We start from the raw sequence: 18402 nt of genomic DNA, 5'->3' as shown, positions 1-18402 counted from the left end.
GCATTTAGTCTACAAATAACACCTTAAAAAGACAAATATTATTCCATATGCCTCAAATCCAAGTATTTTCATCACATTATGATCTGTACCAGCCTCGACACGTATTACTCCAAGATATTTAATTTATAAATTATTTACTTTTTTCCATTGTGAAGATCTACAAGTCATTCTTTGGCCAGCTGCCTGCTCAAAAAAGTAGCCACAACTATGGGCTGCTATAATCAAGTGGGCCATATTTTTTTTTAATACGTGACTTGCATGAATGGGAGAGCACATCATCCATGTGATGTGTAACGAATAATTTCTCTTCTTTCGTGCTGTTTGATTACTCCATTCAGCATTTAATTATGAATATATTAAGTGTCTATTTAATTAGGTACATTTGATAACACATTTTGATATCGCTGAAAACGGTAAATCGTCCTTAAAATATGATAAAATTTTATGTGAGAGGAACATCACTCATCACTGAATGCCATTCTATGAGTTCCTTCCTTTTTGCGTATGGCATCGCCACTACCTTTGGCAGCATCTACTAATTCGGAACTTAATTTGAAAATCATATTTTGACTTGGGCGTTTTCAGGATTTTGCTAATAATCAACGAATAGCAAGTGTTTTTCTTTGTGTGGATCCTATTTCAATAAGAAGTTAATGCGTCGATCCACCAATAAATGTGAGAATATTTACTTCCATAATCTCATCATTTTTTTTACTTCGCAATAATTCGGAATTTAATTCCATAGAGATGAAAAATCTTTCGCCTATAAATTCAATAGACGAATTACCTCTCGATCATTTTAAATCGGGTCAATATCATAAATAACAATATCTGAGCTTCCAAAATACTCTTTTAATTTTAATTATGGAGATTCATTATTAAAGGAAAGTAGACTACTCAAGAATTTCACATTTCATTTATGTCATGCAGAAAATTCAAAAAGATATCAAAAAATATTTATTTTTTAATTACCAATTAAAAACACCAGTACATAAAAAAAATTAAACTTTTCAAAATTTCAGTACTTAATGTTCAAATTTATCATACACCACCTTAGTTTGGTCCTCATATTTGGGCCGCTATTGTTAGTTCTCACTGTTATTTTGTTATGGGCCTAGTGGCTTCTCTCTGGACCAAAGCAGTACCAAAAAACTTGTGAATTTGACCAGTAGTGTGCTCATCGAGCAAGAATTATACGGTTGGTTTTCAATATATATATATATATACCATGCAGTCGTCAAGCTGGAATAGCTCAGTTGGCTAGAGCGTGTGGCTGTTAACCACAAGGTCGGAGGTTCAAGCCCTCCTTCTAGCGTATAAATGAAAGATTATAAAATTTTAAAATAACCTCACAATATTTTGATTGAGAAGAACCACTAAAAAAAATTATTTTTTATTTTAAAGACTACTAAATATTAAACCTAAATTTTTGAAATTGATTTTTAACTTTTTGATATGAGTTTTAAACTTGAATTCAATTACCAAATACTCTCCTAATTCAAAAGTTATGATAAAAATTATATACAAAGTCTCTTCTTTATTATACAATCCTTTACTAACTTAATAGTTTAAATGCACCCAATCAGCACCACGCTCGGTCACCTCTTCTCTTTTGTGGTAAAATTTTGCATCAATACTGTCTATTTTAATTACCCCTTTTCATTTAGCCACTTACTGCTAGGGACCCGATGTTTGCATTTTGATATGTTTTGGGATTGTGTGATAGCATCTGGTGCCTCACAACGAACTGAAAAACACAAAAATGGGAAATAGTTTGAATGTTTGTTTGGTTGTCGGTATTATGAAAACTCTTTACTAAAAACTGAATTAAAAAAGAGGTTATTTTTAGATAATTGTCCATTATAATTCTCTTAAAACAATCATTTTACATAATTATATCCTTGAGAGTGCTTGTGTTATCATTCGTAATTCCACAGCCAAAGCAGGTCAATATTCACTATCTTGGGGTCGTAAGCTATATAAAGCTTTGGGAACAATGATACAAGCCTATAGAGTAAATTGAGTAATTCTTAACAAAACAGTGAAACATTAAGTTGCACAATTCTTCTAAATAGATGATGCTCCGAGCACACTTTCGTTTTTTTGTTCCTACTCTTGCTACTACTTTGTGTGATTTAAATTTTACTGTTTTTGCACTTCTACTCTTGCACTCGTTCTCGCTCCCATTTCATATGACATAGTGACACGAGTTGGAGAAAGATATAATAGTATCATATATTCCATATTTTGATGAACTTTATCAATAACCATTTAAGACACAGATGTACCAGAGTTCTGCATATACATATACTAGAAGAATCAATGTGCATTGCACGTGATGAAAAATGTTTGTAAAATTTTTATCTATAATATATAATTTAATTAAAATTAATATCTATTTCTAAAGAGCTATCTTCAAATTGAAACATCTATTGTGTTGAAATTTTTTATTTCCTATATATATAAAGAGAAATAATGTCAAAATTGGGTGAGCCGAGTCTTTTGGAATTAATTAATGAAAAATAAAAATCCAATTGAAAAAGATGTGACTTTTGGATGAGTGACATTTTTTGGAATCAATAAAAGAATAAAAAATTAAAGATAGTATATATATATATATATATATATATATTGAGAAAACATATCACTTTTGCAAACACAATGATGTAAGGTTTCCGAAATAAATGAGTAACAAAAATCCAAAATTCTAAAATACGGAGTATAAAAATAAAAATAAAACGCTATTTACTTATCAAAATAAATAAAAACACTATTTGACATTTTGGTACATTATTAGTATTTACAAAACTCAACATAACCAAAAAAAAATGAAAAAGTATGAGTGATCTCGATATTACCCAGTAATAAAAATATAAAAATAAAACACTATTTAACATTTTGGTGCATGATTAGTACTAACAGAACGCAACATAACAAAATTTTATTTTAAAAATGAATACTATGAGTATAGGAGACAATGTATAATTATTGGTGAAATTTATGCCTCACCATAAAGTTGAGAACCAATTTACCATCGTAGTGTCCTTAATCTATGGCATAACATAATATGTCTATGACTCAATCAACAAACTTGAAAATAGAATAAAAGAACGGTTTAAATTTAGTAAAATAAAGCAATAAAATAATAAGATATTATATTAAGATTGACGTCACAAAATTCAAGAATGGTGACGCAGAAGAGAGTACAAATTTGGGGTTGTCATGAAACAATTGGATAGATTTTCTTTGTTTTAATTTAACCAACACAGGTGCTTTCAAGAAAAACCATTCTTCCATTTTATTTTCTTTTTAATGGATATGTACTCTCCAATTCAAGCCAACTTTGGGCAAGTGAATTCAATTAAAAAAAAAAATGGATTTCATACCTTTGAAAAAATCGGGTTTTGATTTGTAATTTGTTATACACTAATAAATAATTTGTCTCCAACGAAAGGGGTTTAAAGGTAATTTAGGTTGTTGTAATGTCCAATATGTCCGCTTACCTTTTTAAATGATCAAATCGACATATACTTTCAAGATTCTTGCTGTTTGAAGAAAGAAAGAACGTTAAAAAAAATTATTAAAAAATATAATATATACAAAATAATTTAAATAGGGAACTGATGTATTTTAATCGGGTATTATATAAAGAAAAAGTGTTTAATATGAAGAAAAAAAGAGGTGTTCTTTAAGGTATTTGAAGAGCAAAATATATAAATTATTTATTTTATAATACTATAGGTGTTGGATTTTTTTTTTCACTTCGAGGCGTTAGTAGTTAAAAAGGTAACTTTTAAGAGTTTTATTTTTATATTTGAAATTCAAAGGTGTAAATGTGTATTAGTAGGGAATATTAAAAAAATTGAAATGCTAAAAGATGTAACGATTAAGAATTCGAAAGGTGTATAATGTAAAATGGAATATATATATATATATATATATATATATATATATATATATATATTTACGATACAAAATATTTATTATTTTAGAATAGAGGAAGTGTTTTGAGGTTAGAAGGTGTCTGCTACAAGAGTTTAATTATTTTATTATTATTATTTGAAAAGTCATGTTTCTTGAGAAAACAAAAAATTTAAGTCATGTTTTCTTTTTAAATTAAAAAAACTAATTTCAATGTATATAAATAATACGAAATAAATCCCCTATTTTAAGGGATATAAATATAGATATATTTAATACACATATTATAGATAAATATATATTAAAGTGATTGAATTAAATACCATTTTTATTCTAAATGCAACTCTAAAGAGTTTCTTAATTTCTCACTAATCTTAACCTAAATCTTCATGGAACATACTTCAAAAAATCTCTTCCAAATATAAAAACATTACATATTGGAATCATAAATACTTTGAAGAGAATTAGGCAATGTAGGGAAGGTACAAAAGAACAATATTTCCTAGAGAATTAAACGGAAAAAATACAGAATTAAAAATAAAATCAACAAGGAACAATAAACACATTATATACGAAAAGAAGATCTATAGAGACTTTAGATTGTAGTTAGACAAAAATAATTTATTATAATATAATATAAATAGTACAAATAAAGTATTGTAAAATAATAATAGTTCAATAAAATATCAATAAAAGCATATTAAAATAAGAGAGAGTAAGAAACCTACTTCTGCCCTCTTGGAGAGGCACTATGACAAGCTCCAAAATTGTCAGGTTGAAGAACATTGATTAAGTCTTACATTGCCCTGTTGTCCAAAAATTTAGGATATATATATATATATATAGTACTGTATATTGGACGGACGAAGGAAGAAAGTTTAGAAAAGAAACAAAGTGGAAGATGTAAAATGTATATTATTTTTATTGAACTACTATTCTATTTATAGGCTACTACAAACCTATTCAATAAAGGATAGGTCTGTTTAACTATAAGAAGTTTACTGTTAACTTTTTTCATAGTCATTCACATTTCTTTCACACCATTCATCAATAGACTTTTAAAAACTTTATTTTGTTGAAAACCAATTTGATGCTTGCTAATAAAAAATGTGTAGGGGTTCAAGATGACTGTGAATAAAACCTTTACTAAATTTTTGCATAGAAAGTTAGAGAGAGAGAGAGTAAGAGTGTAAATTCTGGAATTGAAATATCCCAAGTACTTTTTTAAAAAAAAAAAGAAAAAAAGAAAAATAAACAATAAATAGAGAGGTGATATATTTTAACTGACAGAAACTCTTCATGAAAGAAAAGGTGTTTAATATGAATAAGTGTGAATTTAAAAGAAACTCTTTTCTAAAGGAAGACAACTTGGTAAGCCAAAAAAAAAAAAAGTTTATTTTTCATATTAAAAATCTATCTAAAAGTGTAAAAATGTATTCACATGAAAATATAAAAAAATGTTAAAATCTTAAAAGGTACAACGTTTAAGAATCAAAAAGTGTATAACAACGGAAATTGAAAACTGAAAAGTCAAGTAATGAATTTTTAAAATAAATTAAGTGTTTTAAAATGTATATAAATATTAAAAAATGAATCCACTTTATATATGCATTTCAAAATCATTCTGGTAAATAACACACTCTCATTTTACCCTACTAGGGCTTGAACCGAAGTTGAGGAGAAACCACTGAATTACACCCATTGGTGTTACTCTAAATAGTAGGCCTTCCTAATAAAAAAAGTCAATCAAAACATGGTTATTTCAGTGAGTTCTTCATCTAATTTCTTATGAAGCCAAATGCATCACATTGTCAGTAATTAACAAGTAATTTAATTCCACAAACCTAGAGAAATACGATCATAGCAGTAACTCTAGTGCATTTGAAGATTGTGATAGAAGTAAAAACCAAAAGAAAATTAGATATTTACGAGCATCCCCGAACACAAGCAAACTAAACATCCATCATATTCACTTCTATAAAAGCTAAGACGATTCTATTACAAGGGGGAACGTGTAAAATGAAATAAGAAACAACATCAGTCTTGTAGTAGCTCTACGTATGGTGGAAAAGAAGGATATAGTGGAAAAGAAATATGGACTGAAGAACAAACCGGCTTTATATACACTGTTTCATGTTTCGTGGCTTGATTCAGAGCCAAAAACTTCAGTGTTGCAAACCGGACAAGTCTGATAAAACAGTAGGATCAGCTGTGAGAAGAATATTTCTGTAATTCAGATTTCTGAAAATATAAGTTCTAATGAAGGCATTTGTTTACCTTGTTGATGCTGAGCCATTTAGTGCCACACTCAGTATGGTAAATGTGCTTGCATGGCAAATTTATTTGCGAGTCACCCCTTTTATATCTCATCAGGCAAATAACACAGCTGGTTTGCAAACACAGGAAAATATGAGCAGCTTTCAAACGAAATGGAAGTGAGTGAAAAAAAAAAGAAAAAGAAAAAAATGAAGCTTGGATCTATCAACCAATTTTTAGAAGTTGCAACATAATTTCTCCCAAAAACCTACGTAACAAACTTAAAAGTAACTCTTGGACCAAATTTTGATTACTTACCGAAAAAAATAAAAATAAAAAACCTCTTGCAACCCATAAATCAAATCTGAGTTCATTGTTCCATTGTTGTTCGCTGAGCTGGCAAAGAAATTTACAAGTAATGATTCTGAGATTGCATTTGGTACCAAATATGGGAATAGTAACTCGATGAATGACCACTAGAGTGTGGTTTGCAATTTGCTAGGAGCTCTTTAGCTGATTCTAGTTCTAGGGAAAGGGGGTATCATATACCTAAGAGCTCTATTTAAGGGAAGATGACTAGCTTGCCTCAGATGTTGGAAGAAAATAAAATCTTAGTACTTGCATTCCCTTTAACAAGAAGTTCATTTACACTAATTTCTTCACTGTCAAAAGATTTAGAAAATAAAAAAGCCATGAAAAAGACATTTGGGATTACTTGGTTCAGTGTTTTAAGAATAGTTTTATGTTCCCAACCAAAAAAAAATGGAAAGAGCTCAAAATTTTGTTTGGTTGATGTCTCTCCAAAAAAAATTCATGAGAGAGTTAAAAAAATATCCAATTTCAAATAACACTCTCTTTTGGTTCTTCAAAAACAGTCTGTTGTTTTCAAAGTTCTTGCAAAATGTTTTCAGATAACTTATTCTATGTAATAGCACTTCTCTAGGGAAATTCTCACAAATACACATGGCAATAGACTTTTGAGCAAAACTTTATATAAGTTGGACTGAAATGTCTGACAGTAGTGTGGCATAGTGTAGATGGTACTAGAGAAGATTATAGAAAAAGTAACAGGAAAATATATGAGACAAGTGATCAGGAATCTTCCCAGTGAGCAGGCTATGATAAGTTACTCTTGAGTTGATCTCAAAAACAACCCAAAAGTGCATTCTCATTAATTTCTCAAAGGGGAAAAAAAAAAATATTCATGGAAACTCCGGTAATTTTCTCCATTTTGTATCAGCAATTTTCGCTCTCCTCACATCGAAGACTATTTAGCCCAGCACTGCACTAAACAAGTGTATGATATTTGTGTAATATCTCTGTCCACTTTTTGTTGACAATAACAAGCCTCGTTGTTAAACATTTAACAAAAGCAATGAGAATTCATCAACAACAACAAGGGTTGTAGCTTAGTGGTACATCCTCAACTTCCAAAGTAGAAGGTCAAGAATTCAAGTTCCCATAGGGGGCAAAATGTGGGAGTTTCAAATAGGAAAAAATATATTCATCATCAACAAGAACGGTTAGTCCTATATTAACCCATGCAATTTTGCTAAACAAGCTACCAGTATGAACAACTTAAGGCTCTATTTGTTTTGATGTAAAAAAAATTTCGGAAAATATTTTCTCATTTTCAGGTGTTCGGTTACACAAGAATCAGATTTAAAAAGTTGTACAATGATTTACATTGTTTTTTTTTTTTTTTTTGTAAAAATGACTTATTTTAAGCTTTGATCACTTTGTTAATTCTGGTAAGCATATCCACTAAACAAACCTAATCAGCTTGTCTATCTCTACATTCTAGGAGGATATATATATGGGTGTGTGTGAGAGAGAGAGGGCAGCTATCTTTTGACTTTTGCATTCTCAACATCAAGAAAGGGGAGAGAGATTTACCCGTTCGAGAGGATTTGTAAAGTTCGAATAGTTTTGGATAGAAAATGTTCAAAATTTTAGCCAAAACACTGGAAAAGAATAGGAAATATTATTTTATATGTAAAAAGTTTTAGAAGAAAAATATTTTATGATGAAAATGTTTTGCATCAAAATAAATGGAGCCTAAAAAAAATGGCACACACTGATCCTCATGACATGTACTTCTTTAATGAGAATGATAACATCAGCATCATTTTGGTATTACCCCAGAGCAGCAACCGGACTTGCCACTAGTCAACAAGCAAATGATTAGTTATCTTTTGTTGTTAATATCCAGGACCCTTAAAAAATAAATAAAAATTATCCGTCCCTATTTTTTCATATTTCAAAATTCCTAATTATAGGTATCATTTTGTTTCTTCTATTTTCACAAACACCCATTATACAGTCCAAGAAATAAAAGGCTTATTGCAGGATAATATCTCTTTTGAGCTTTATCACATCTAGGATCTCCAGGTTGAAAACTTGAAGCAGGAAATATAGAACCATTATTTACTAAGAATAAAAATACAATAAATAAAACAAAAAACAAGGATAGGTCAGAACAAAACGTTTAAAGCTATGCTTGGGAAGTGGAAGAAAATCAAGAATTTTACCTCTCTCTAGATTTTCTTCTTAAGAAGAAACGACCAGACTTGTACCTTGAGGTTGGAAGCAAATTAATGAATTCTTGGGAAAGACCTCGACTATGAGTTCCAACTGCCTCACCTAAATCAAGTAATTCCTACAGCAGCAAAACCAAAGATCCAAGTAAAATTAAAATTAAAATTAAAATGTCACTGCTTTCAGTCATAACTCAGCAGTAGCAAGTAAAGACTAAGAGATTTAAGAAACATTAAGGTCTGCTTGTAGTTCAGTTTTGTGGATATAATTTTCTGTTCTCGAATAACTGAAAAACAAAAAATAGTTCGGAAATTCATTTGGTTGACAGTTTCAGGAAAACTACTGTAGCATGTTAAGACTAAGAAATTTATACTAACACTAAGGTGTGCTTGTAGTTCAGTTCTCTGAAAATATATTTCTTTTTTTAGAGAACTCAAAATTAGAAAATAGTCATTTGGTGTGAGAACTACTCTCCGGAAACTGAGTAGAAGAGTATGTCTTCATTTCAGATAACACACTTTTGCAGTTCTTTGAAAACTGCTTTCTATTTTTAGAGTTCTCAAAAACTGCTGCCGCCAGAAAACTACACCGAGATGCCTTATAAAACCATTTAATTCTGAAATGGAACTGCTAATATCTTTTGAATATTTACCAAACATGCTACTCACACCCACAAAAAGGTGGTTGTTTTCAACTTTTTAATTACTAATCAATAACCATACATCACTTGGAATACTTATGAGTAACCAAACTTGTATACAACTGTAATCGAAACAAAAAAACAGAATGAGGCATTCCGTTTATTCCTTTGTAATATTTCTATTTATAGCCACACGAGGGAGAGGATAATGGATTAAAGTAATCGTCGGTTTTGTAGTACAAGTTATATTTCTTTCTTCCTCACTAAGAACTCCTACAATGATCTTTGGGAGACTTGGACCTTCCACCTTCCACTTTGAAGGTGAGGACTTGGTGGCTCGTAGTACAATATATCAGTAACTGTGCTCAGTGCATAGCAGATGATTGCTCCTGGTTAAACGAGATATATATATTTTTTCCTTGTGTCAGACACAGTATGATTAGGCTAGTTATGTGACATGCTAAAACTAACTGCAAGACATCAATCTCTTAAATTCTGCACCAATCAATTATGATTTTTCCTTGCCTGCAAAGACCCTTTCAACCTCATACTACTAAATGTTCCTAATTCATAAAGAAAGCTGGCCTGTTTATCTTTTGCTATTCAAGTTTTGTACAATCATTAATGCTTAATTTAATGGATAAAGTAAATTGCAATTAGTAGATAATTTTTTTTATCTAATCAATTAAACTACTTCAAAGACAAGATGCAATGTTATTTTTGCCCCATCTCTGACATCACATTGATACACATCCACGTGGATGTGCATTACAGGTTTAATAATTCATCATAAATGCAAGCTCACACATTTAAATAATGACCTTGTTCTCAAGAGCTAAGCATATATTTGGTACTTAATAGTTTTCTGGTGAACGAAAGTACTTTCTGCCAAAGATGCTTTACTTTATCCACTCTAGACCAACCAAAATAACTAGGTTTGATAATTCATCATGCATATAAATATGCACATACTTACCGTCACAAGGCAAGCCTTCACAGTTAAAACATTAATTGTGTGTGCAGGTGGACATCATATGTTGCCGTGCTTATAATATTTCTTTGGTAAAAAAGGTACTCTCTACTAAAACCAGATGTTTTATTTTATCCAATCCAGGCAAACCCCAATAACTAGGCTTTAGTATCTTTTGCTAAATTGATCCTAAACATGAAAGTTAATTGCCTCATGAAGAATGGCAAAACCACAGTTCCCTTCGCAAGAAAACAGTAAACTATGTATACAAAGCATCAACAAACTATGCATGGCAAACCTCATAGGTCATGTTGTCAGGATCAACAATGTCTTGCCAAATGACCTGCAATAGTACATACAGAGAAAGAAAGGCTAGATTATTATCTTCCGTAAGCACATAGCATGCAAATCTTGCCATCAAAACAACAGCAGTTCAACATGCATAATGCCATAAGCAAACAAGATTTTAAAAGGAACCCAACAATCAAATATAAAAAAGAAAATCATTACAAACAATTAAATTTACTAGTCAAAAGTGGTTTATAGGTAGGGATGTAATCTAGCCTCTGAAGACAACCTGGAGCAGTTCAAATGGATAGAAACCAATATTTGCAAAAATAATAGATTCCTTTTCATAATTCATGTTAAACCATTTTATTATCAGAATGGCCATTGCCCATGTTGACCATATTAAATCAGAGTGCTACCACGAGGTAAACTCGGTGCAGAGGCAAGTTTGGCAGTATTTGCATAAAATAGCACCCTCATATTGAAATATGCATTTTCACGCTGCCCAAACTCTACCACTAGGCAAAGGCCCTCCAGTGTCACGTGTGAAAACTGATACGTTAAAATATAACTGAGATATCAATAAATAAAAAATTATAATAATCCCATTCAGATATGATAGTAGTTCATTTGGCCAGGTTGGCGTCATACCTGTGAACTAGTATCATCATCATGATTCGGAGTGCCTGCAAAGTAATGGGAGACAATATGAGTGCATAAAGACATACTCTAAACATATAGCAGTGAAAAAGATCATGTAAGCCAAGATTTCAACTTCAGAATAAAATAAAATAAAAATGTAATGACATATATATCACAACTTGGCATATCCGTTCTGAAAAGTTAATTCTCATAGCACATGATGACATTACAAGACAATACCGCTGCCATGCTAAAAAACTTTTCTTTACAAAAATAAATAAATCAATAGATTTGAGTACCTTAAAGTGGCCAATAACTTGTACAAATAAAGTCAAAAGGTAAATAATGTGGTCAAAGTTACTGTTCAAGTTCTAAATTGTATCAACAATGTTACAGTATCATTAATGACAGATTATAATTTATAACAGGTTATTTAACAACAGAACAGAATTCAAACTAACATTCTTCAGGGATAGTATGCATACTCGGGACTGCATTCCCTCCAGACTGCAAGTCTACGTCTGCAGGTTCTTCCATATTCACCATTGAAGGGTATTCCCAAGCCCTTCTGCTGACATCCATTATTGGTAAATGATCATTTACCTCATAAGGACCATAATAAGTAGTACTTCCAGGACTAGATAATCCGAATTTGTAAGAATTCAAATTCATTGACCAGTATGCAGTTTCCTGGAGGACAGCATAAAGAAATACTTTTATCCATCACAAAGAAGTAATTTTTTCTTTATGTGCAATACCCATTAGAATTAGAAGCCCTGATACTAAAACATTAGGTAATGTCTATTATGCATATAAAAGATGTCTAACATATCTTCACTTAAAAATAATTGTCACCATTTATCAATAGTGTGCTTCAATCCATTAATGAAAAATTCTGATCCTGCAAGTAACATAATATGAATTCGCAATTTTGAACTGCCTAATTGCTTCAAAAATAGGCATTTCCCTCAAGTACTAACATCCTAAACACCCAGACATGTAAAACCAAATTTATTTTCTAAATTTAATAGAAGGGTGTTATGCAGGGTGTTATGTACATGTGAACTTAATAATATGTTGTTGAGCTCATTCCTAAACAACTTGAGTTTGGGGGCATTTGGAGTCCAACATGACAGCAAAGCTTTGGTAAAATCTTTAAATCGGAAGGTTTTGCTGCATATGTTCACTTTTGTTCCCTCTTTTGGATGTTTGGACTTTCTTCTGTCTGTTTGCCCGTCTATAGGAGCAATACGGAGTTGCATGTCGAGACAATTGGTACACATTATTTGGCCCATTCCTTAATCACTTATGCTTTTGGGACAACTGGTAGTGTAATAGTACAAACCAAAACTACTGCATGAAATGACAGCCCTTTGACTCACATTTACAATTTGAGCTTGACAGAATAAGCTTTTAAAATTTCACAAAATAAAAATGAAAATCATCTTTCTAATTCAATAGAAGAATGGGAAAACAAAAAATACAGATAAAAAACAAAGAATTCCCCATCCCTTATTCATGAACAGCATGGATCTACCAACCTTAAATCTAATAAGCACTAAAAAGCTCGAATTAACTATTGTTAAACTTTTACAGCATTTCTCATGTATTATATACATTTTATCTAAAACAATATGAACTAGAAACTTTAATTACCTGATCAAGCAAAGGTCCAGCATGAGCATAATGTACAGGTGCATGTGTAAGACCTTCGAAGAAGTCCATAAAACTTTCCGTATTAGTGTAAGGAAAGCCTGTATTTATATAATGCACCTCCAATTGTTGATTCCCATTCATTTTGCACAACTATTCTACTCAAATATGCAAAACAAGCTGCAAAAGATACATAAATTACTGTTACCAATGCCCAAGTAGGGAAAAAAAAGAAAAAAACGACGACGACAACAACAACAACAGAGATTAGTGTACATTCTGCATAGGCTCAAAGCGGGGTTATAAAGAATCAAACTATCAAAGGCAAGCTAAGCAACCATGCTTTCGGCTCCTTCTAAGAAATAAAACGAGTTCCAAAAGAACATGTTTTTACACAATTCTTTTCCATATTTTCTTATGTTGAAAACCATGAACCCTTTCTTCCCATAAATTATCAATATCTTAATCTGGAACTAGAAATGTTTTCTTGTTCATCCGAAAAACTAATAATATATTTTTCCCCAAATAAACACACACATATACACCAATACACATACACATTCCATAACTCATTCCCTATCAAAGGCAAGATAAGCAACCATGCTTTCGGCTCCTTCTAAGAAACAAAACGAGTTCCAAAAGAACATGTTTTTACACAATTATTTTCCATATTTTCTTAATGTTGAAAACCATGAACCCTTTCTTCCCATAAATTATCAATATCTGAATCTGGATCTAGAAATGTTTTCTTGTTCATCCGAAAAACTAATAAAATATTTTTCCCCAGATAAACACACACATATATACACATACACATTCCATAACTCATTCCTATAATTTACAGGATAATCACACATTTGAATTCATCGTCATCTTCTAACAATCATAAGATGCATCACAACCATTTAGCAACTAAGCATAAAGAATGTTCTTGTTACAAATTATCATGCAATTAGGAACCACTTATTTTACCATCACCTCAGCAATGATTGACAAAGACTAAACTCATGAAATTTATATTGGCATTCCAAGTTCATCCAGTATATAAGAGTGTATAAGGCCATGAATTAGCACAAGTGAAAAAAAAAAAAAAATTGAATCTTAGAGTTCTACTTATGTAATTGGGACCTCTGGAAACACAATGTTCTCACCCAGTAGCCTGATTCAGCCATGTGGCTAAATCAAATTTAGCTTCCATCTCGTCATAAACCAAATAACCAATCGGAAATCAGAATTCTATTTCTTTCCGTTTCACACATTTTCTCAGCAACCAAACAGGGGATATGATAAGTTTATGCTACAATTTTTTACAACCAAACACAACACGCAGATTCCTCCTTCAACAGGATCATTCGGAAAAGAGCTTAGAATAAATGAGCAATTCAAGACCTCTTGGGTGAAAACTCATCAAACAAAACTCAAAAAAATTAGGGCTAAAACGCTATTATTGTACTGATTTGCATTTACATTTACGAGGCATCAAATGAAACTCTTGATTATTCTAGAATGAGAAAGAAAAATAAGCAATAAATAATGACATTAGGAAAAGAACCAAACTGGAAAACAAGAAGAGAAAAGGATATATAGAGAGAGAGAGAGAGCAGAGAAGTAACAGACATTGATGAGCTTTGAGCAGAGGAGTTAAACTGAGAAACGGACAAGCAAAAAGCTCTTCTGCGTGAATGGCATGAAATCTTCTCTCCCTCTATATATACACACACACACACACTTTATCTACTGCATTTCTCTCACTAGTCCACTATACACTTTCTCTCTCTAGACCATCTCTCCCTTTTGGCCTGATTTTAGAGACGCCAATACGCCATCTAAATCCGTTTGGTTCAGTTTTGAAATCAGAATTAATATATATTTTTATATTAATAAAATGAAAAAGGGTTAAGTGCAAAAAACTCCCTCTACTATCGATATAGTGCGTATCAGTCCCTTAGTAAAAAAAAACCCCTATACTATTAATTTGGTGTGATTGGGTCCCTGATGGTGTAAAATGACGATAATACCCTCCCTTCAGTTGAATAAATTAATGATTATAAATACAGGTCATGTAAAATGGCCCTTTTGTCCAAATTTGTATAAAATGGGGTTTGTTTGGCAGAAGGATAATATAAATCTCAAATTGTATAAAATTAGGATAACCTAAATCTGAATATAATTAAATCTAAAACCAAACATGCCCTTTGGTTCGGCAGATTGTCCTTATCGGCAAATCGAGCTACACCAATTTGCCGTGGTGGCGGCCATTTGCGGCAACGATGTTATGGTGGCCGGAGGGCAATATGCAGCGACGACGGCGAAAATATGCAGTCACCGTCGCCGCACTTATCTCATATTGTCGCCGTCGCCGCACTTATCTCATTGGCGACTATGGGTCTCCATGAATTCACGCGATTGCGGCATCCATGGATTATGGCATCAATCTGCCATGTGTTTGCGGAGTAAGGGATCAATTGTGCCAGCAATTCGTGACGGCGAGGTCGGATGATTGGATTTGGTTAGGCAGGTTGTCCTCATCGGCGAATCAATCTACAGCATAGGCAAGGATCTGCCGTTGCGGCAGCGACATTATGGAGGAGGGCAATATGCAGCGACGTCGGCGACAACTTAATTTCCGGCGATGGCGACGTATTAAAATGGCATGCCATTGGGTTATTTACCACCGTTGTGCTAGGCTATAAAAGTAGCATTAGATTAAGCATTCAAGGATGCTTACTCAGAGATTCACATTCACTGAACACGTATTTGATGATTTTGATCCATGTCTACTTTCTTCTCTTCAACCAAATTTCTTCCCTGAGCCTCTCATATTTGTAATTTGATATCTCTAGTTTTTTTTATTGCATTACGAAAAATAACCCCTACAAATACTTATAATTTTTTATAAGTTATTTAGGAAAAAAAAAAAAAATTTAAGTTGACGAGTTTAATGTGACTTTTTAATTTGTTCAATAAAAATTGGGAACAAGAATTCGTGTATATGCATGTTTGCCATTTTAATTAAAATTGGTGCTAATATTGTTTTGTTATAATATATAATAATTTAATAAGTATAAGATAAATATTATATTTTTGTTAAAAAATAAATAAATATTACTCCATACAAATTCTAAAGTTGAATCAAACAGAATTAGAATTCTAATATAATTAAAAAATAATAAATTGAACTAGAATTGTAATTTAATTCCATAACCAAACATACCCATAGTCTTTTTTTTTTTCATTAATAGATAAAAGTTGCCTATTGATTAAAAAAAAAAAGAAAAAAAAAACAAGAAAAGGGTATATTTTACTAGTAATGATAACGTGAAATTTAATTTATTTATTTTTGTTAATGTTCTTTTTTTCTGTTAATATTTTTTCTCTATCAAACATTTATTTTGATGTTGATGATACATTTATTTTGGCTACTGAACACAGTATGATGGGGGCCTTTTATGCACAAATGCTGAGGGTCTTTTATGCACAAATTGTGAGGGGCAAAATGGGAAAGAAAAGGGTAAAATGGGGTTTTAAGTTTTTCTTTTCGTAAAAAGTTGTCAGAGGGACCTGTTATGCACCTTTTTTGAATTTTGAGGACTTGCATGGACTTTTTCAAAAAGTAGGGACTTGTTCTGCACAAAGTCTATATATCAGTGGGGTTTTCTGCACTTAACCCTGTGAAAAATAAAATTTTGACACATTTGAAAATTTATATTCTCTATTAATAAAAATTGATTTTTTTTTGTATTATATAATATCTATATATATTTAATTACTATTAATGTCTCCATTTGATTCTTTCCCACTCTAAATTGAAATCAAACCTTTATCAATAAATCTGTACCACAACCAAATCATTTCATCACAAAATCAAACTAAATAGAACAATTCAGCCCAGTAAAATATGATTTATAAATTCTAATCAAATTTTGGATACCCATAACTCGATTAACATTATCGTTTAGTCAAGTCGGTTCACTTTTTAGAAAAACAACACAAAAAATACATACCAAAAAAAAAAAATGCTATGAACCATTGATGATTGAAGTGATAGACCAGACATTAATTCAATCACCCAAACATAATTTTATTATTTTAAATACAAGACCTACAATTGCTGTATTGATTGACACTTGGTGTATTGATTGATACACGATTCTTTTTTTGATATGAGACTCGAATAGACCAATTTATATTGATTTAATTCGAATTTGTTACATTGCGATCTCGACCGCGATTGCAGCGGATAGTGCTAACCATTGTTACAATACATATACAATCATATTACATTATTACCAACCAAACATAATCAGCTTTAATCATTATGTTGTTAGTTCAATTGATTAGAAGTGTTTATACTAAAAAGCCAAAGACACGTAACCCTTTTTTAACCCAACTTGAAGCAATGGTTGACAACCAATTCATTTTTTATAAGCACAGATTCAAATTTACACTACACTATTATTGATGCGAAAATTTTCGCGACTCGAAACGAAGGTATTTACCTGCAAAATAAAAAGACGTCATCTTGAATGACATCGATGGGGTGCCAGCCGAGGACCTTCAGATGATCAAGTTAGTACTTGTAATCGTATCACATAATAATTATGTATATTCTGTCTAGGGGTTTTTTTCTCGTTCCTTCATTAACGGCTTGGTGCCTTATTTATGGCTGTCAATTGGAATCAAATTGGTCTCGCGGGAGACCCGCTTGTGCGAGATCAGAAGAGATCGTTTGTTGCCAGATTTGTCGGGGATATGATTTACTCCTTTGACTTTCTCAAATTGTGCTAAAGTTATCCTCACCCTGTTGAACCACGTCGTCATTCATTATCCTGGATAAGAAATGTCATCATTCTTATCTGATGAAAATCTTTATCTCTGAAAACGAAATATGTCGAAGAGATCTGGCGGCTGGTCAAGGTAAGTTATTTTTCCATATCAGTTGCACCCCATTCCTAAGCTTGCTCGTCTAGCTTTGGGAATGTAAAATAATAATATATATATTATATTCTTTTTGCCCCCTCACTGTTCCCTAGGGAACAGTACCCTCGAGTACTATTCACTGGAATAGTAAAACTCTTTTTTTTTTTTTTTGCCCTGGGTGTTGTTCCCCTGGGTACTCTTCCCTTGGGTAATTTTTTTCCATTGTGTACTATTTTTGATCCCCTTGGATAATCTTCCCTTGGGTAATTTTCCCTCGGGTACTATTTTTAGTACCTTTGGGTAGTTTTTCCCTGGGTACTATTTTTGGTACCCCTGGGTAATCTTCCATTGGGTACTATTTTTGGTACCCTTGAGTACTCTGCCCCTGAATATTATTTTTGGTACCCTTGGGTACTATTTTTGATACCCTTGGGTAATCTTCTCTTAAGTACTATTTTTAGTACCCTTAGGTATTCTGCCCCTGAGTACTATGTTTGGTACCCTTGGATAATCTTCCCTTGGGTATTATTTTTGGTACCCTTGGGTACTCTGCCCCTAGATACTATTTTTAGTA

General features: G+C 31.8%; 1 protein-coding gene and 1 non-coding gene across 5 annotated transcripts; one reads left to right on the top strand and one right to left on the bottom strand.

Annotated features, from left to right (window-relative positions):
- Positions 1 to 1241: 1241 nt before the first annotated feature.
- On the top strand, positions 1242 to 1315 carry TRNAN-GUU (transfer RNA asparagine (anticodon GUU)). Its single transcript has one exon. It is a non-coding gene; the product is annotated as a tRNA-Asn (tRNA).
- Positions 1316 to 5874: 4559 nt separating this feature from the next.
- LOC132295045 (E3 ubiquitin-protein ligase BIG BROTHER) lies at positions 5875 to 14728 on the bottom strand. Of its 4 annotated transcripts, none has more exons than XM_059793118.1 (9): positions 14526 to 14728; positions 12912 to 13088; positions 11717 to 11945; positions 11265 to 11299; positions 10624 to 10668; positions 8709 to 8836; positions 6496 to 6573; positions 6199 to 6307; positions 5875 to 6109 (listed from the first exon to the last, which is right to left on the bottom strand). In XM_059793118.1, the coding sequence occupies exons 2-9, from the start codon at positions 13050 to 13052 to the stop codon at positions 6053 to 6055; spliced, it is 822 nt and encodes a 273-aa protein (XP_059649101.1). In that variant the 5' UTR covers positions 13053 to 13088; positions 14526 to 14728; the 3' UTR covers positions 5875 to 6052. The 4 variants fall into 4 exon arrangements, with proteins under 4 accessions (XP_059649101.1, XP_059649102.1, XP_059649104.1 ...); XM_059793119.1 differs by having other exon boundaries at positions 11741 to 11945; XM_059793121.1 differs by lacking the exon at positions 6496 to 6573.
- Between the last annotated feature and the right edge of the window lie 3674 nt (positions 14729 to 18402).

This window comes from Cornus florida, unplaced genomic scaffold (assembly GCF_030987335.1).
Source record: "Cornus florida cultivar Cherokee Brave unplaced genomic scaffold, ASM3098733v1 CherokeeBrave_3.0.0_Hap2_Chr02, whole genome shotgun sequence".
NCBI lineage: Eukaryota > Viridiplantae > Streptophyta > Magnoliopsida > Cornales > Cornaceae > Cornus > Cornus florida.
Note: the sequence above shows the minus strand (reverse complement) of the source record. Positions and strands in the feature narration are given on the sequence as shown.

Coding starts and splice junctions, on each gene's coding strand:
- LOC132295045 (XM_059793118.1), bottom strand. CDS start 13,052: ATGAATGGGAATCAACAATTGGAGGTGCATTATATAAATACAGGCTTT. Junction 8,837..10,623: donor CTGACAACATGACCTATGAG/GTTTGCCATGCA, acceptor TTGCTGCTGTAG/GAATTACTTGATTTAGGTGA. Junction 6,110..6,198: donor AATGGCTCAGCATCAACAAG/GTAAACAAATGC, acceptor CTGTTTTATCAG/ACTTGTCCGGTTTGCAACAC.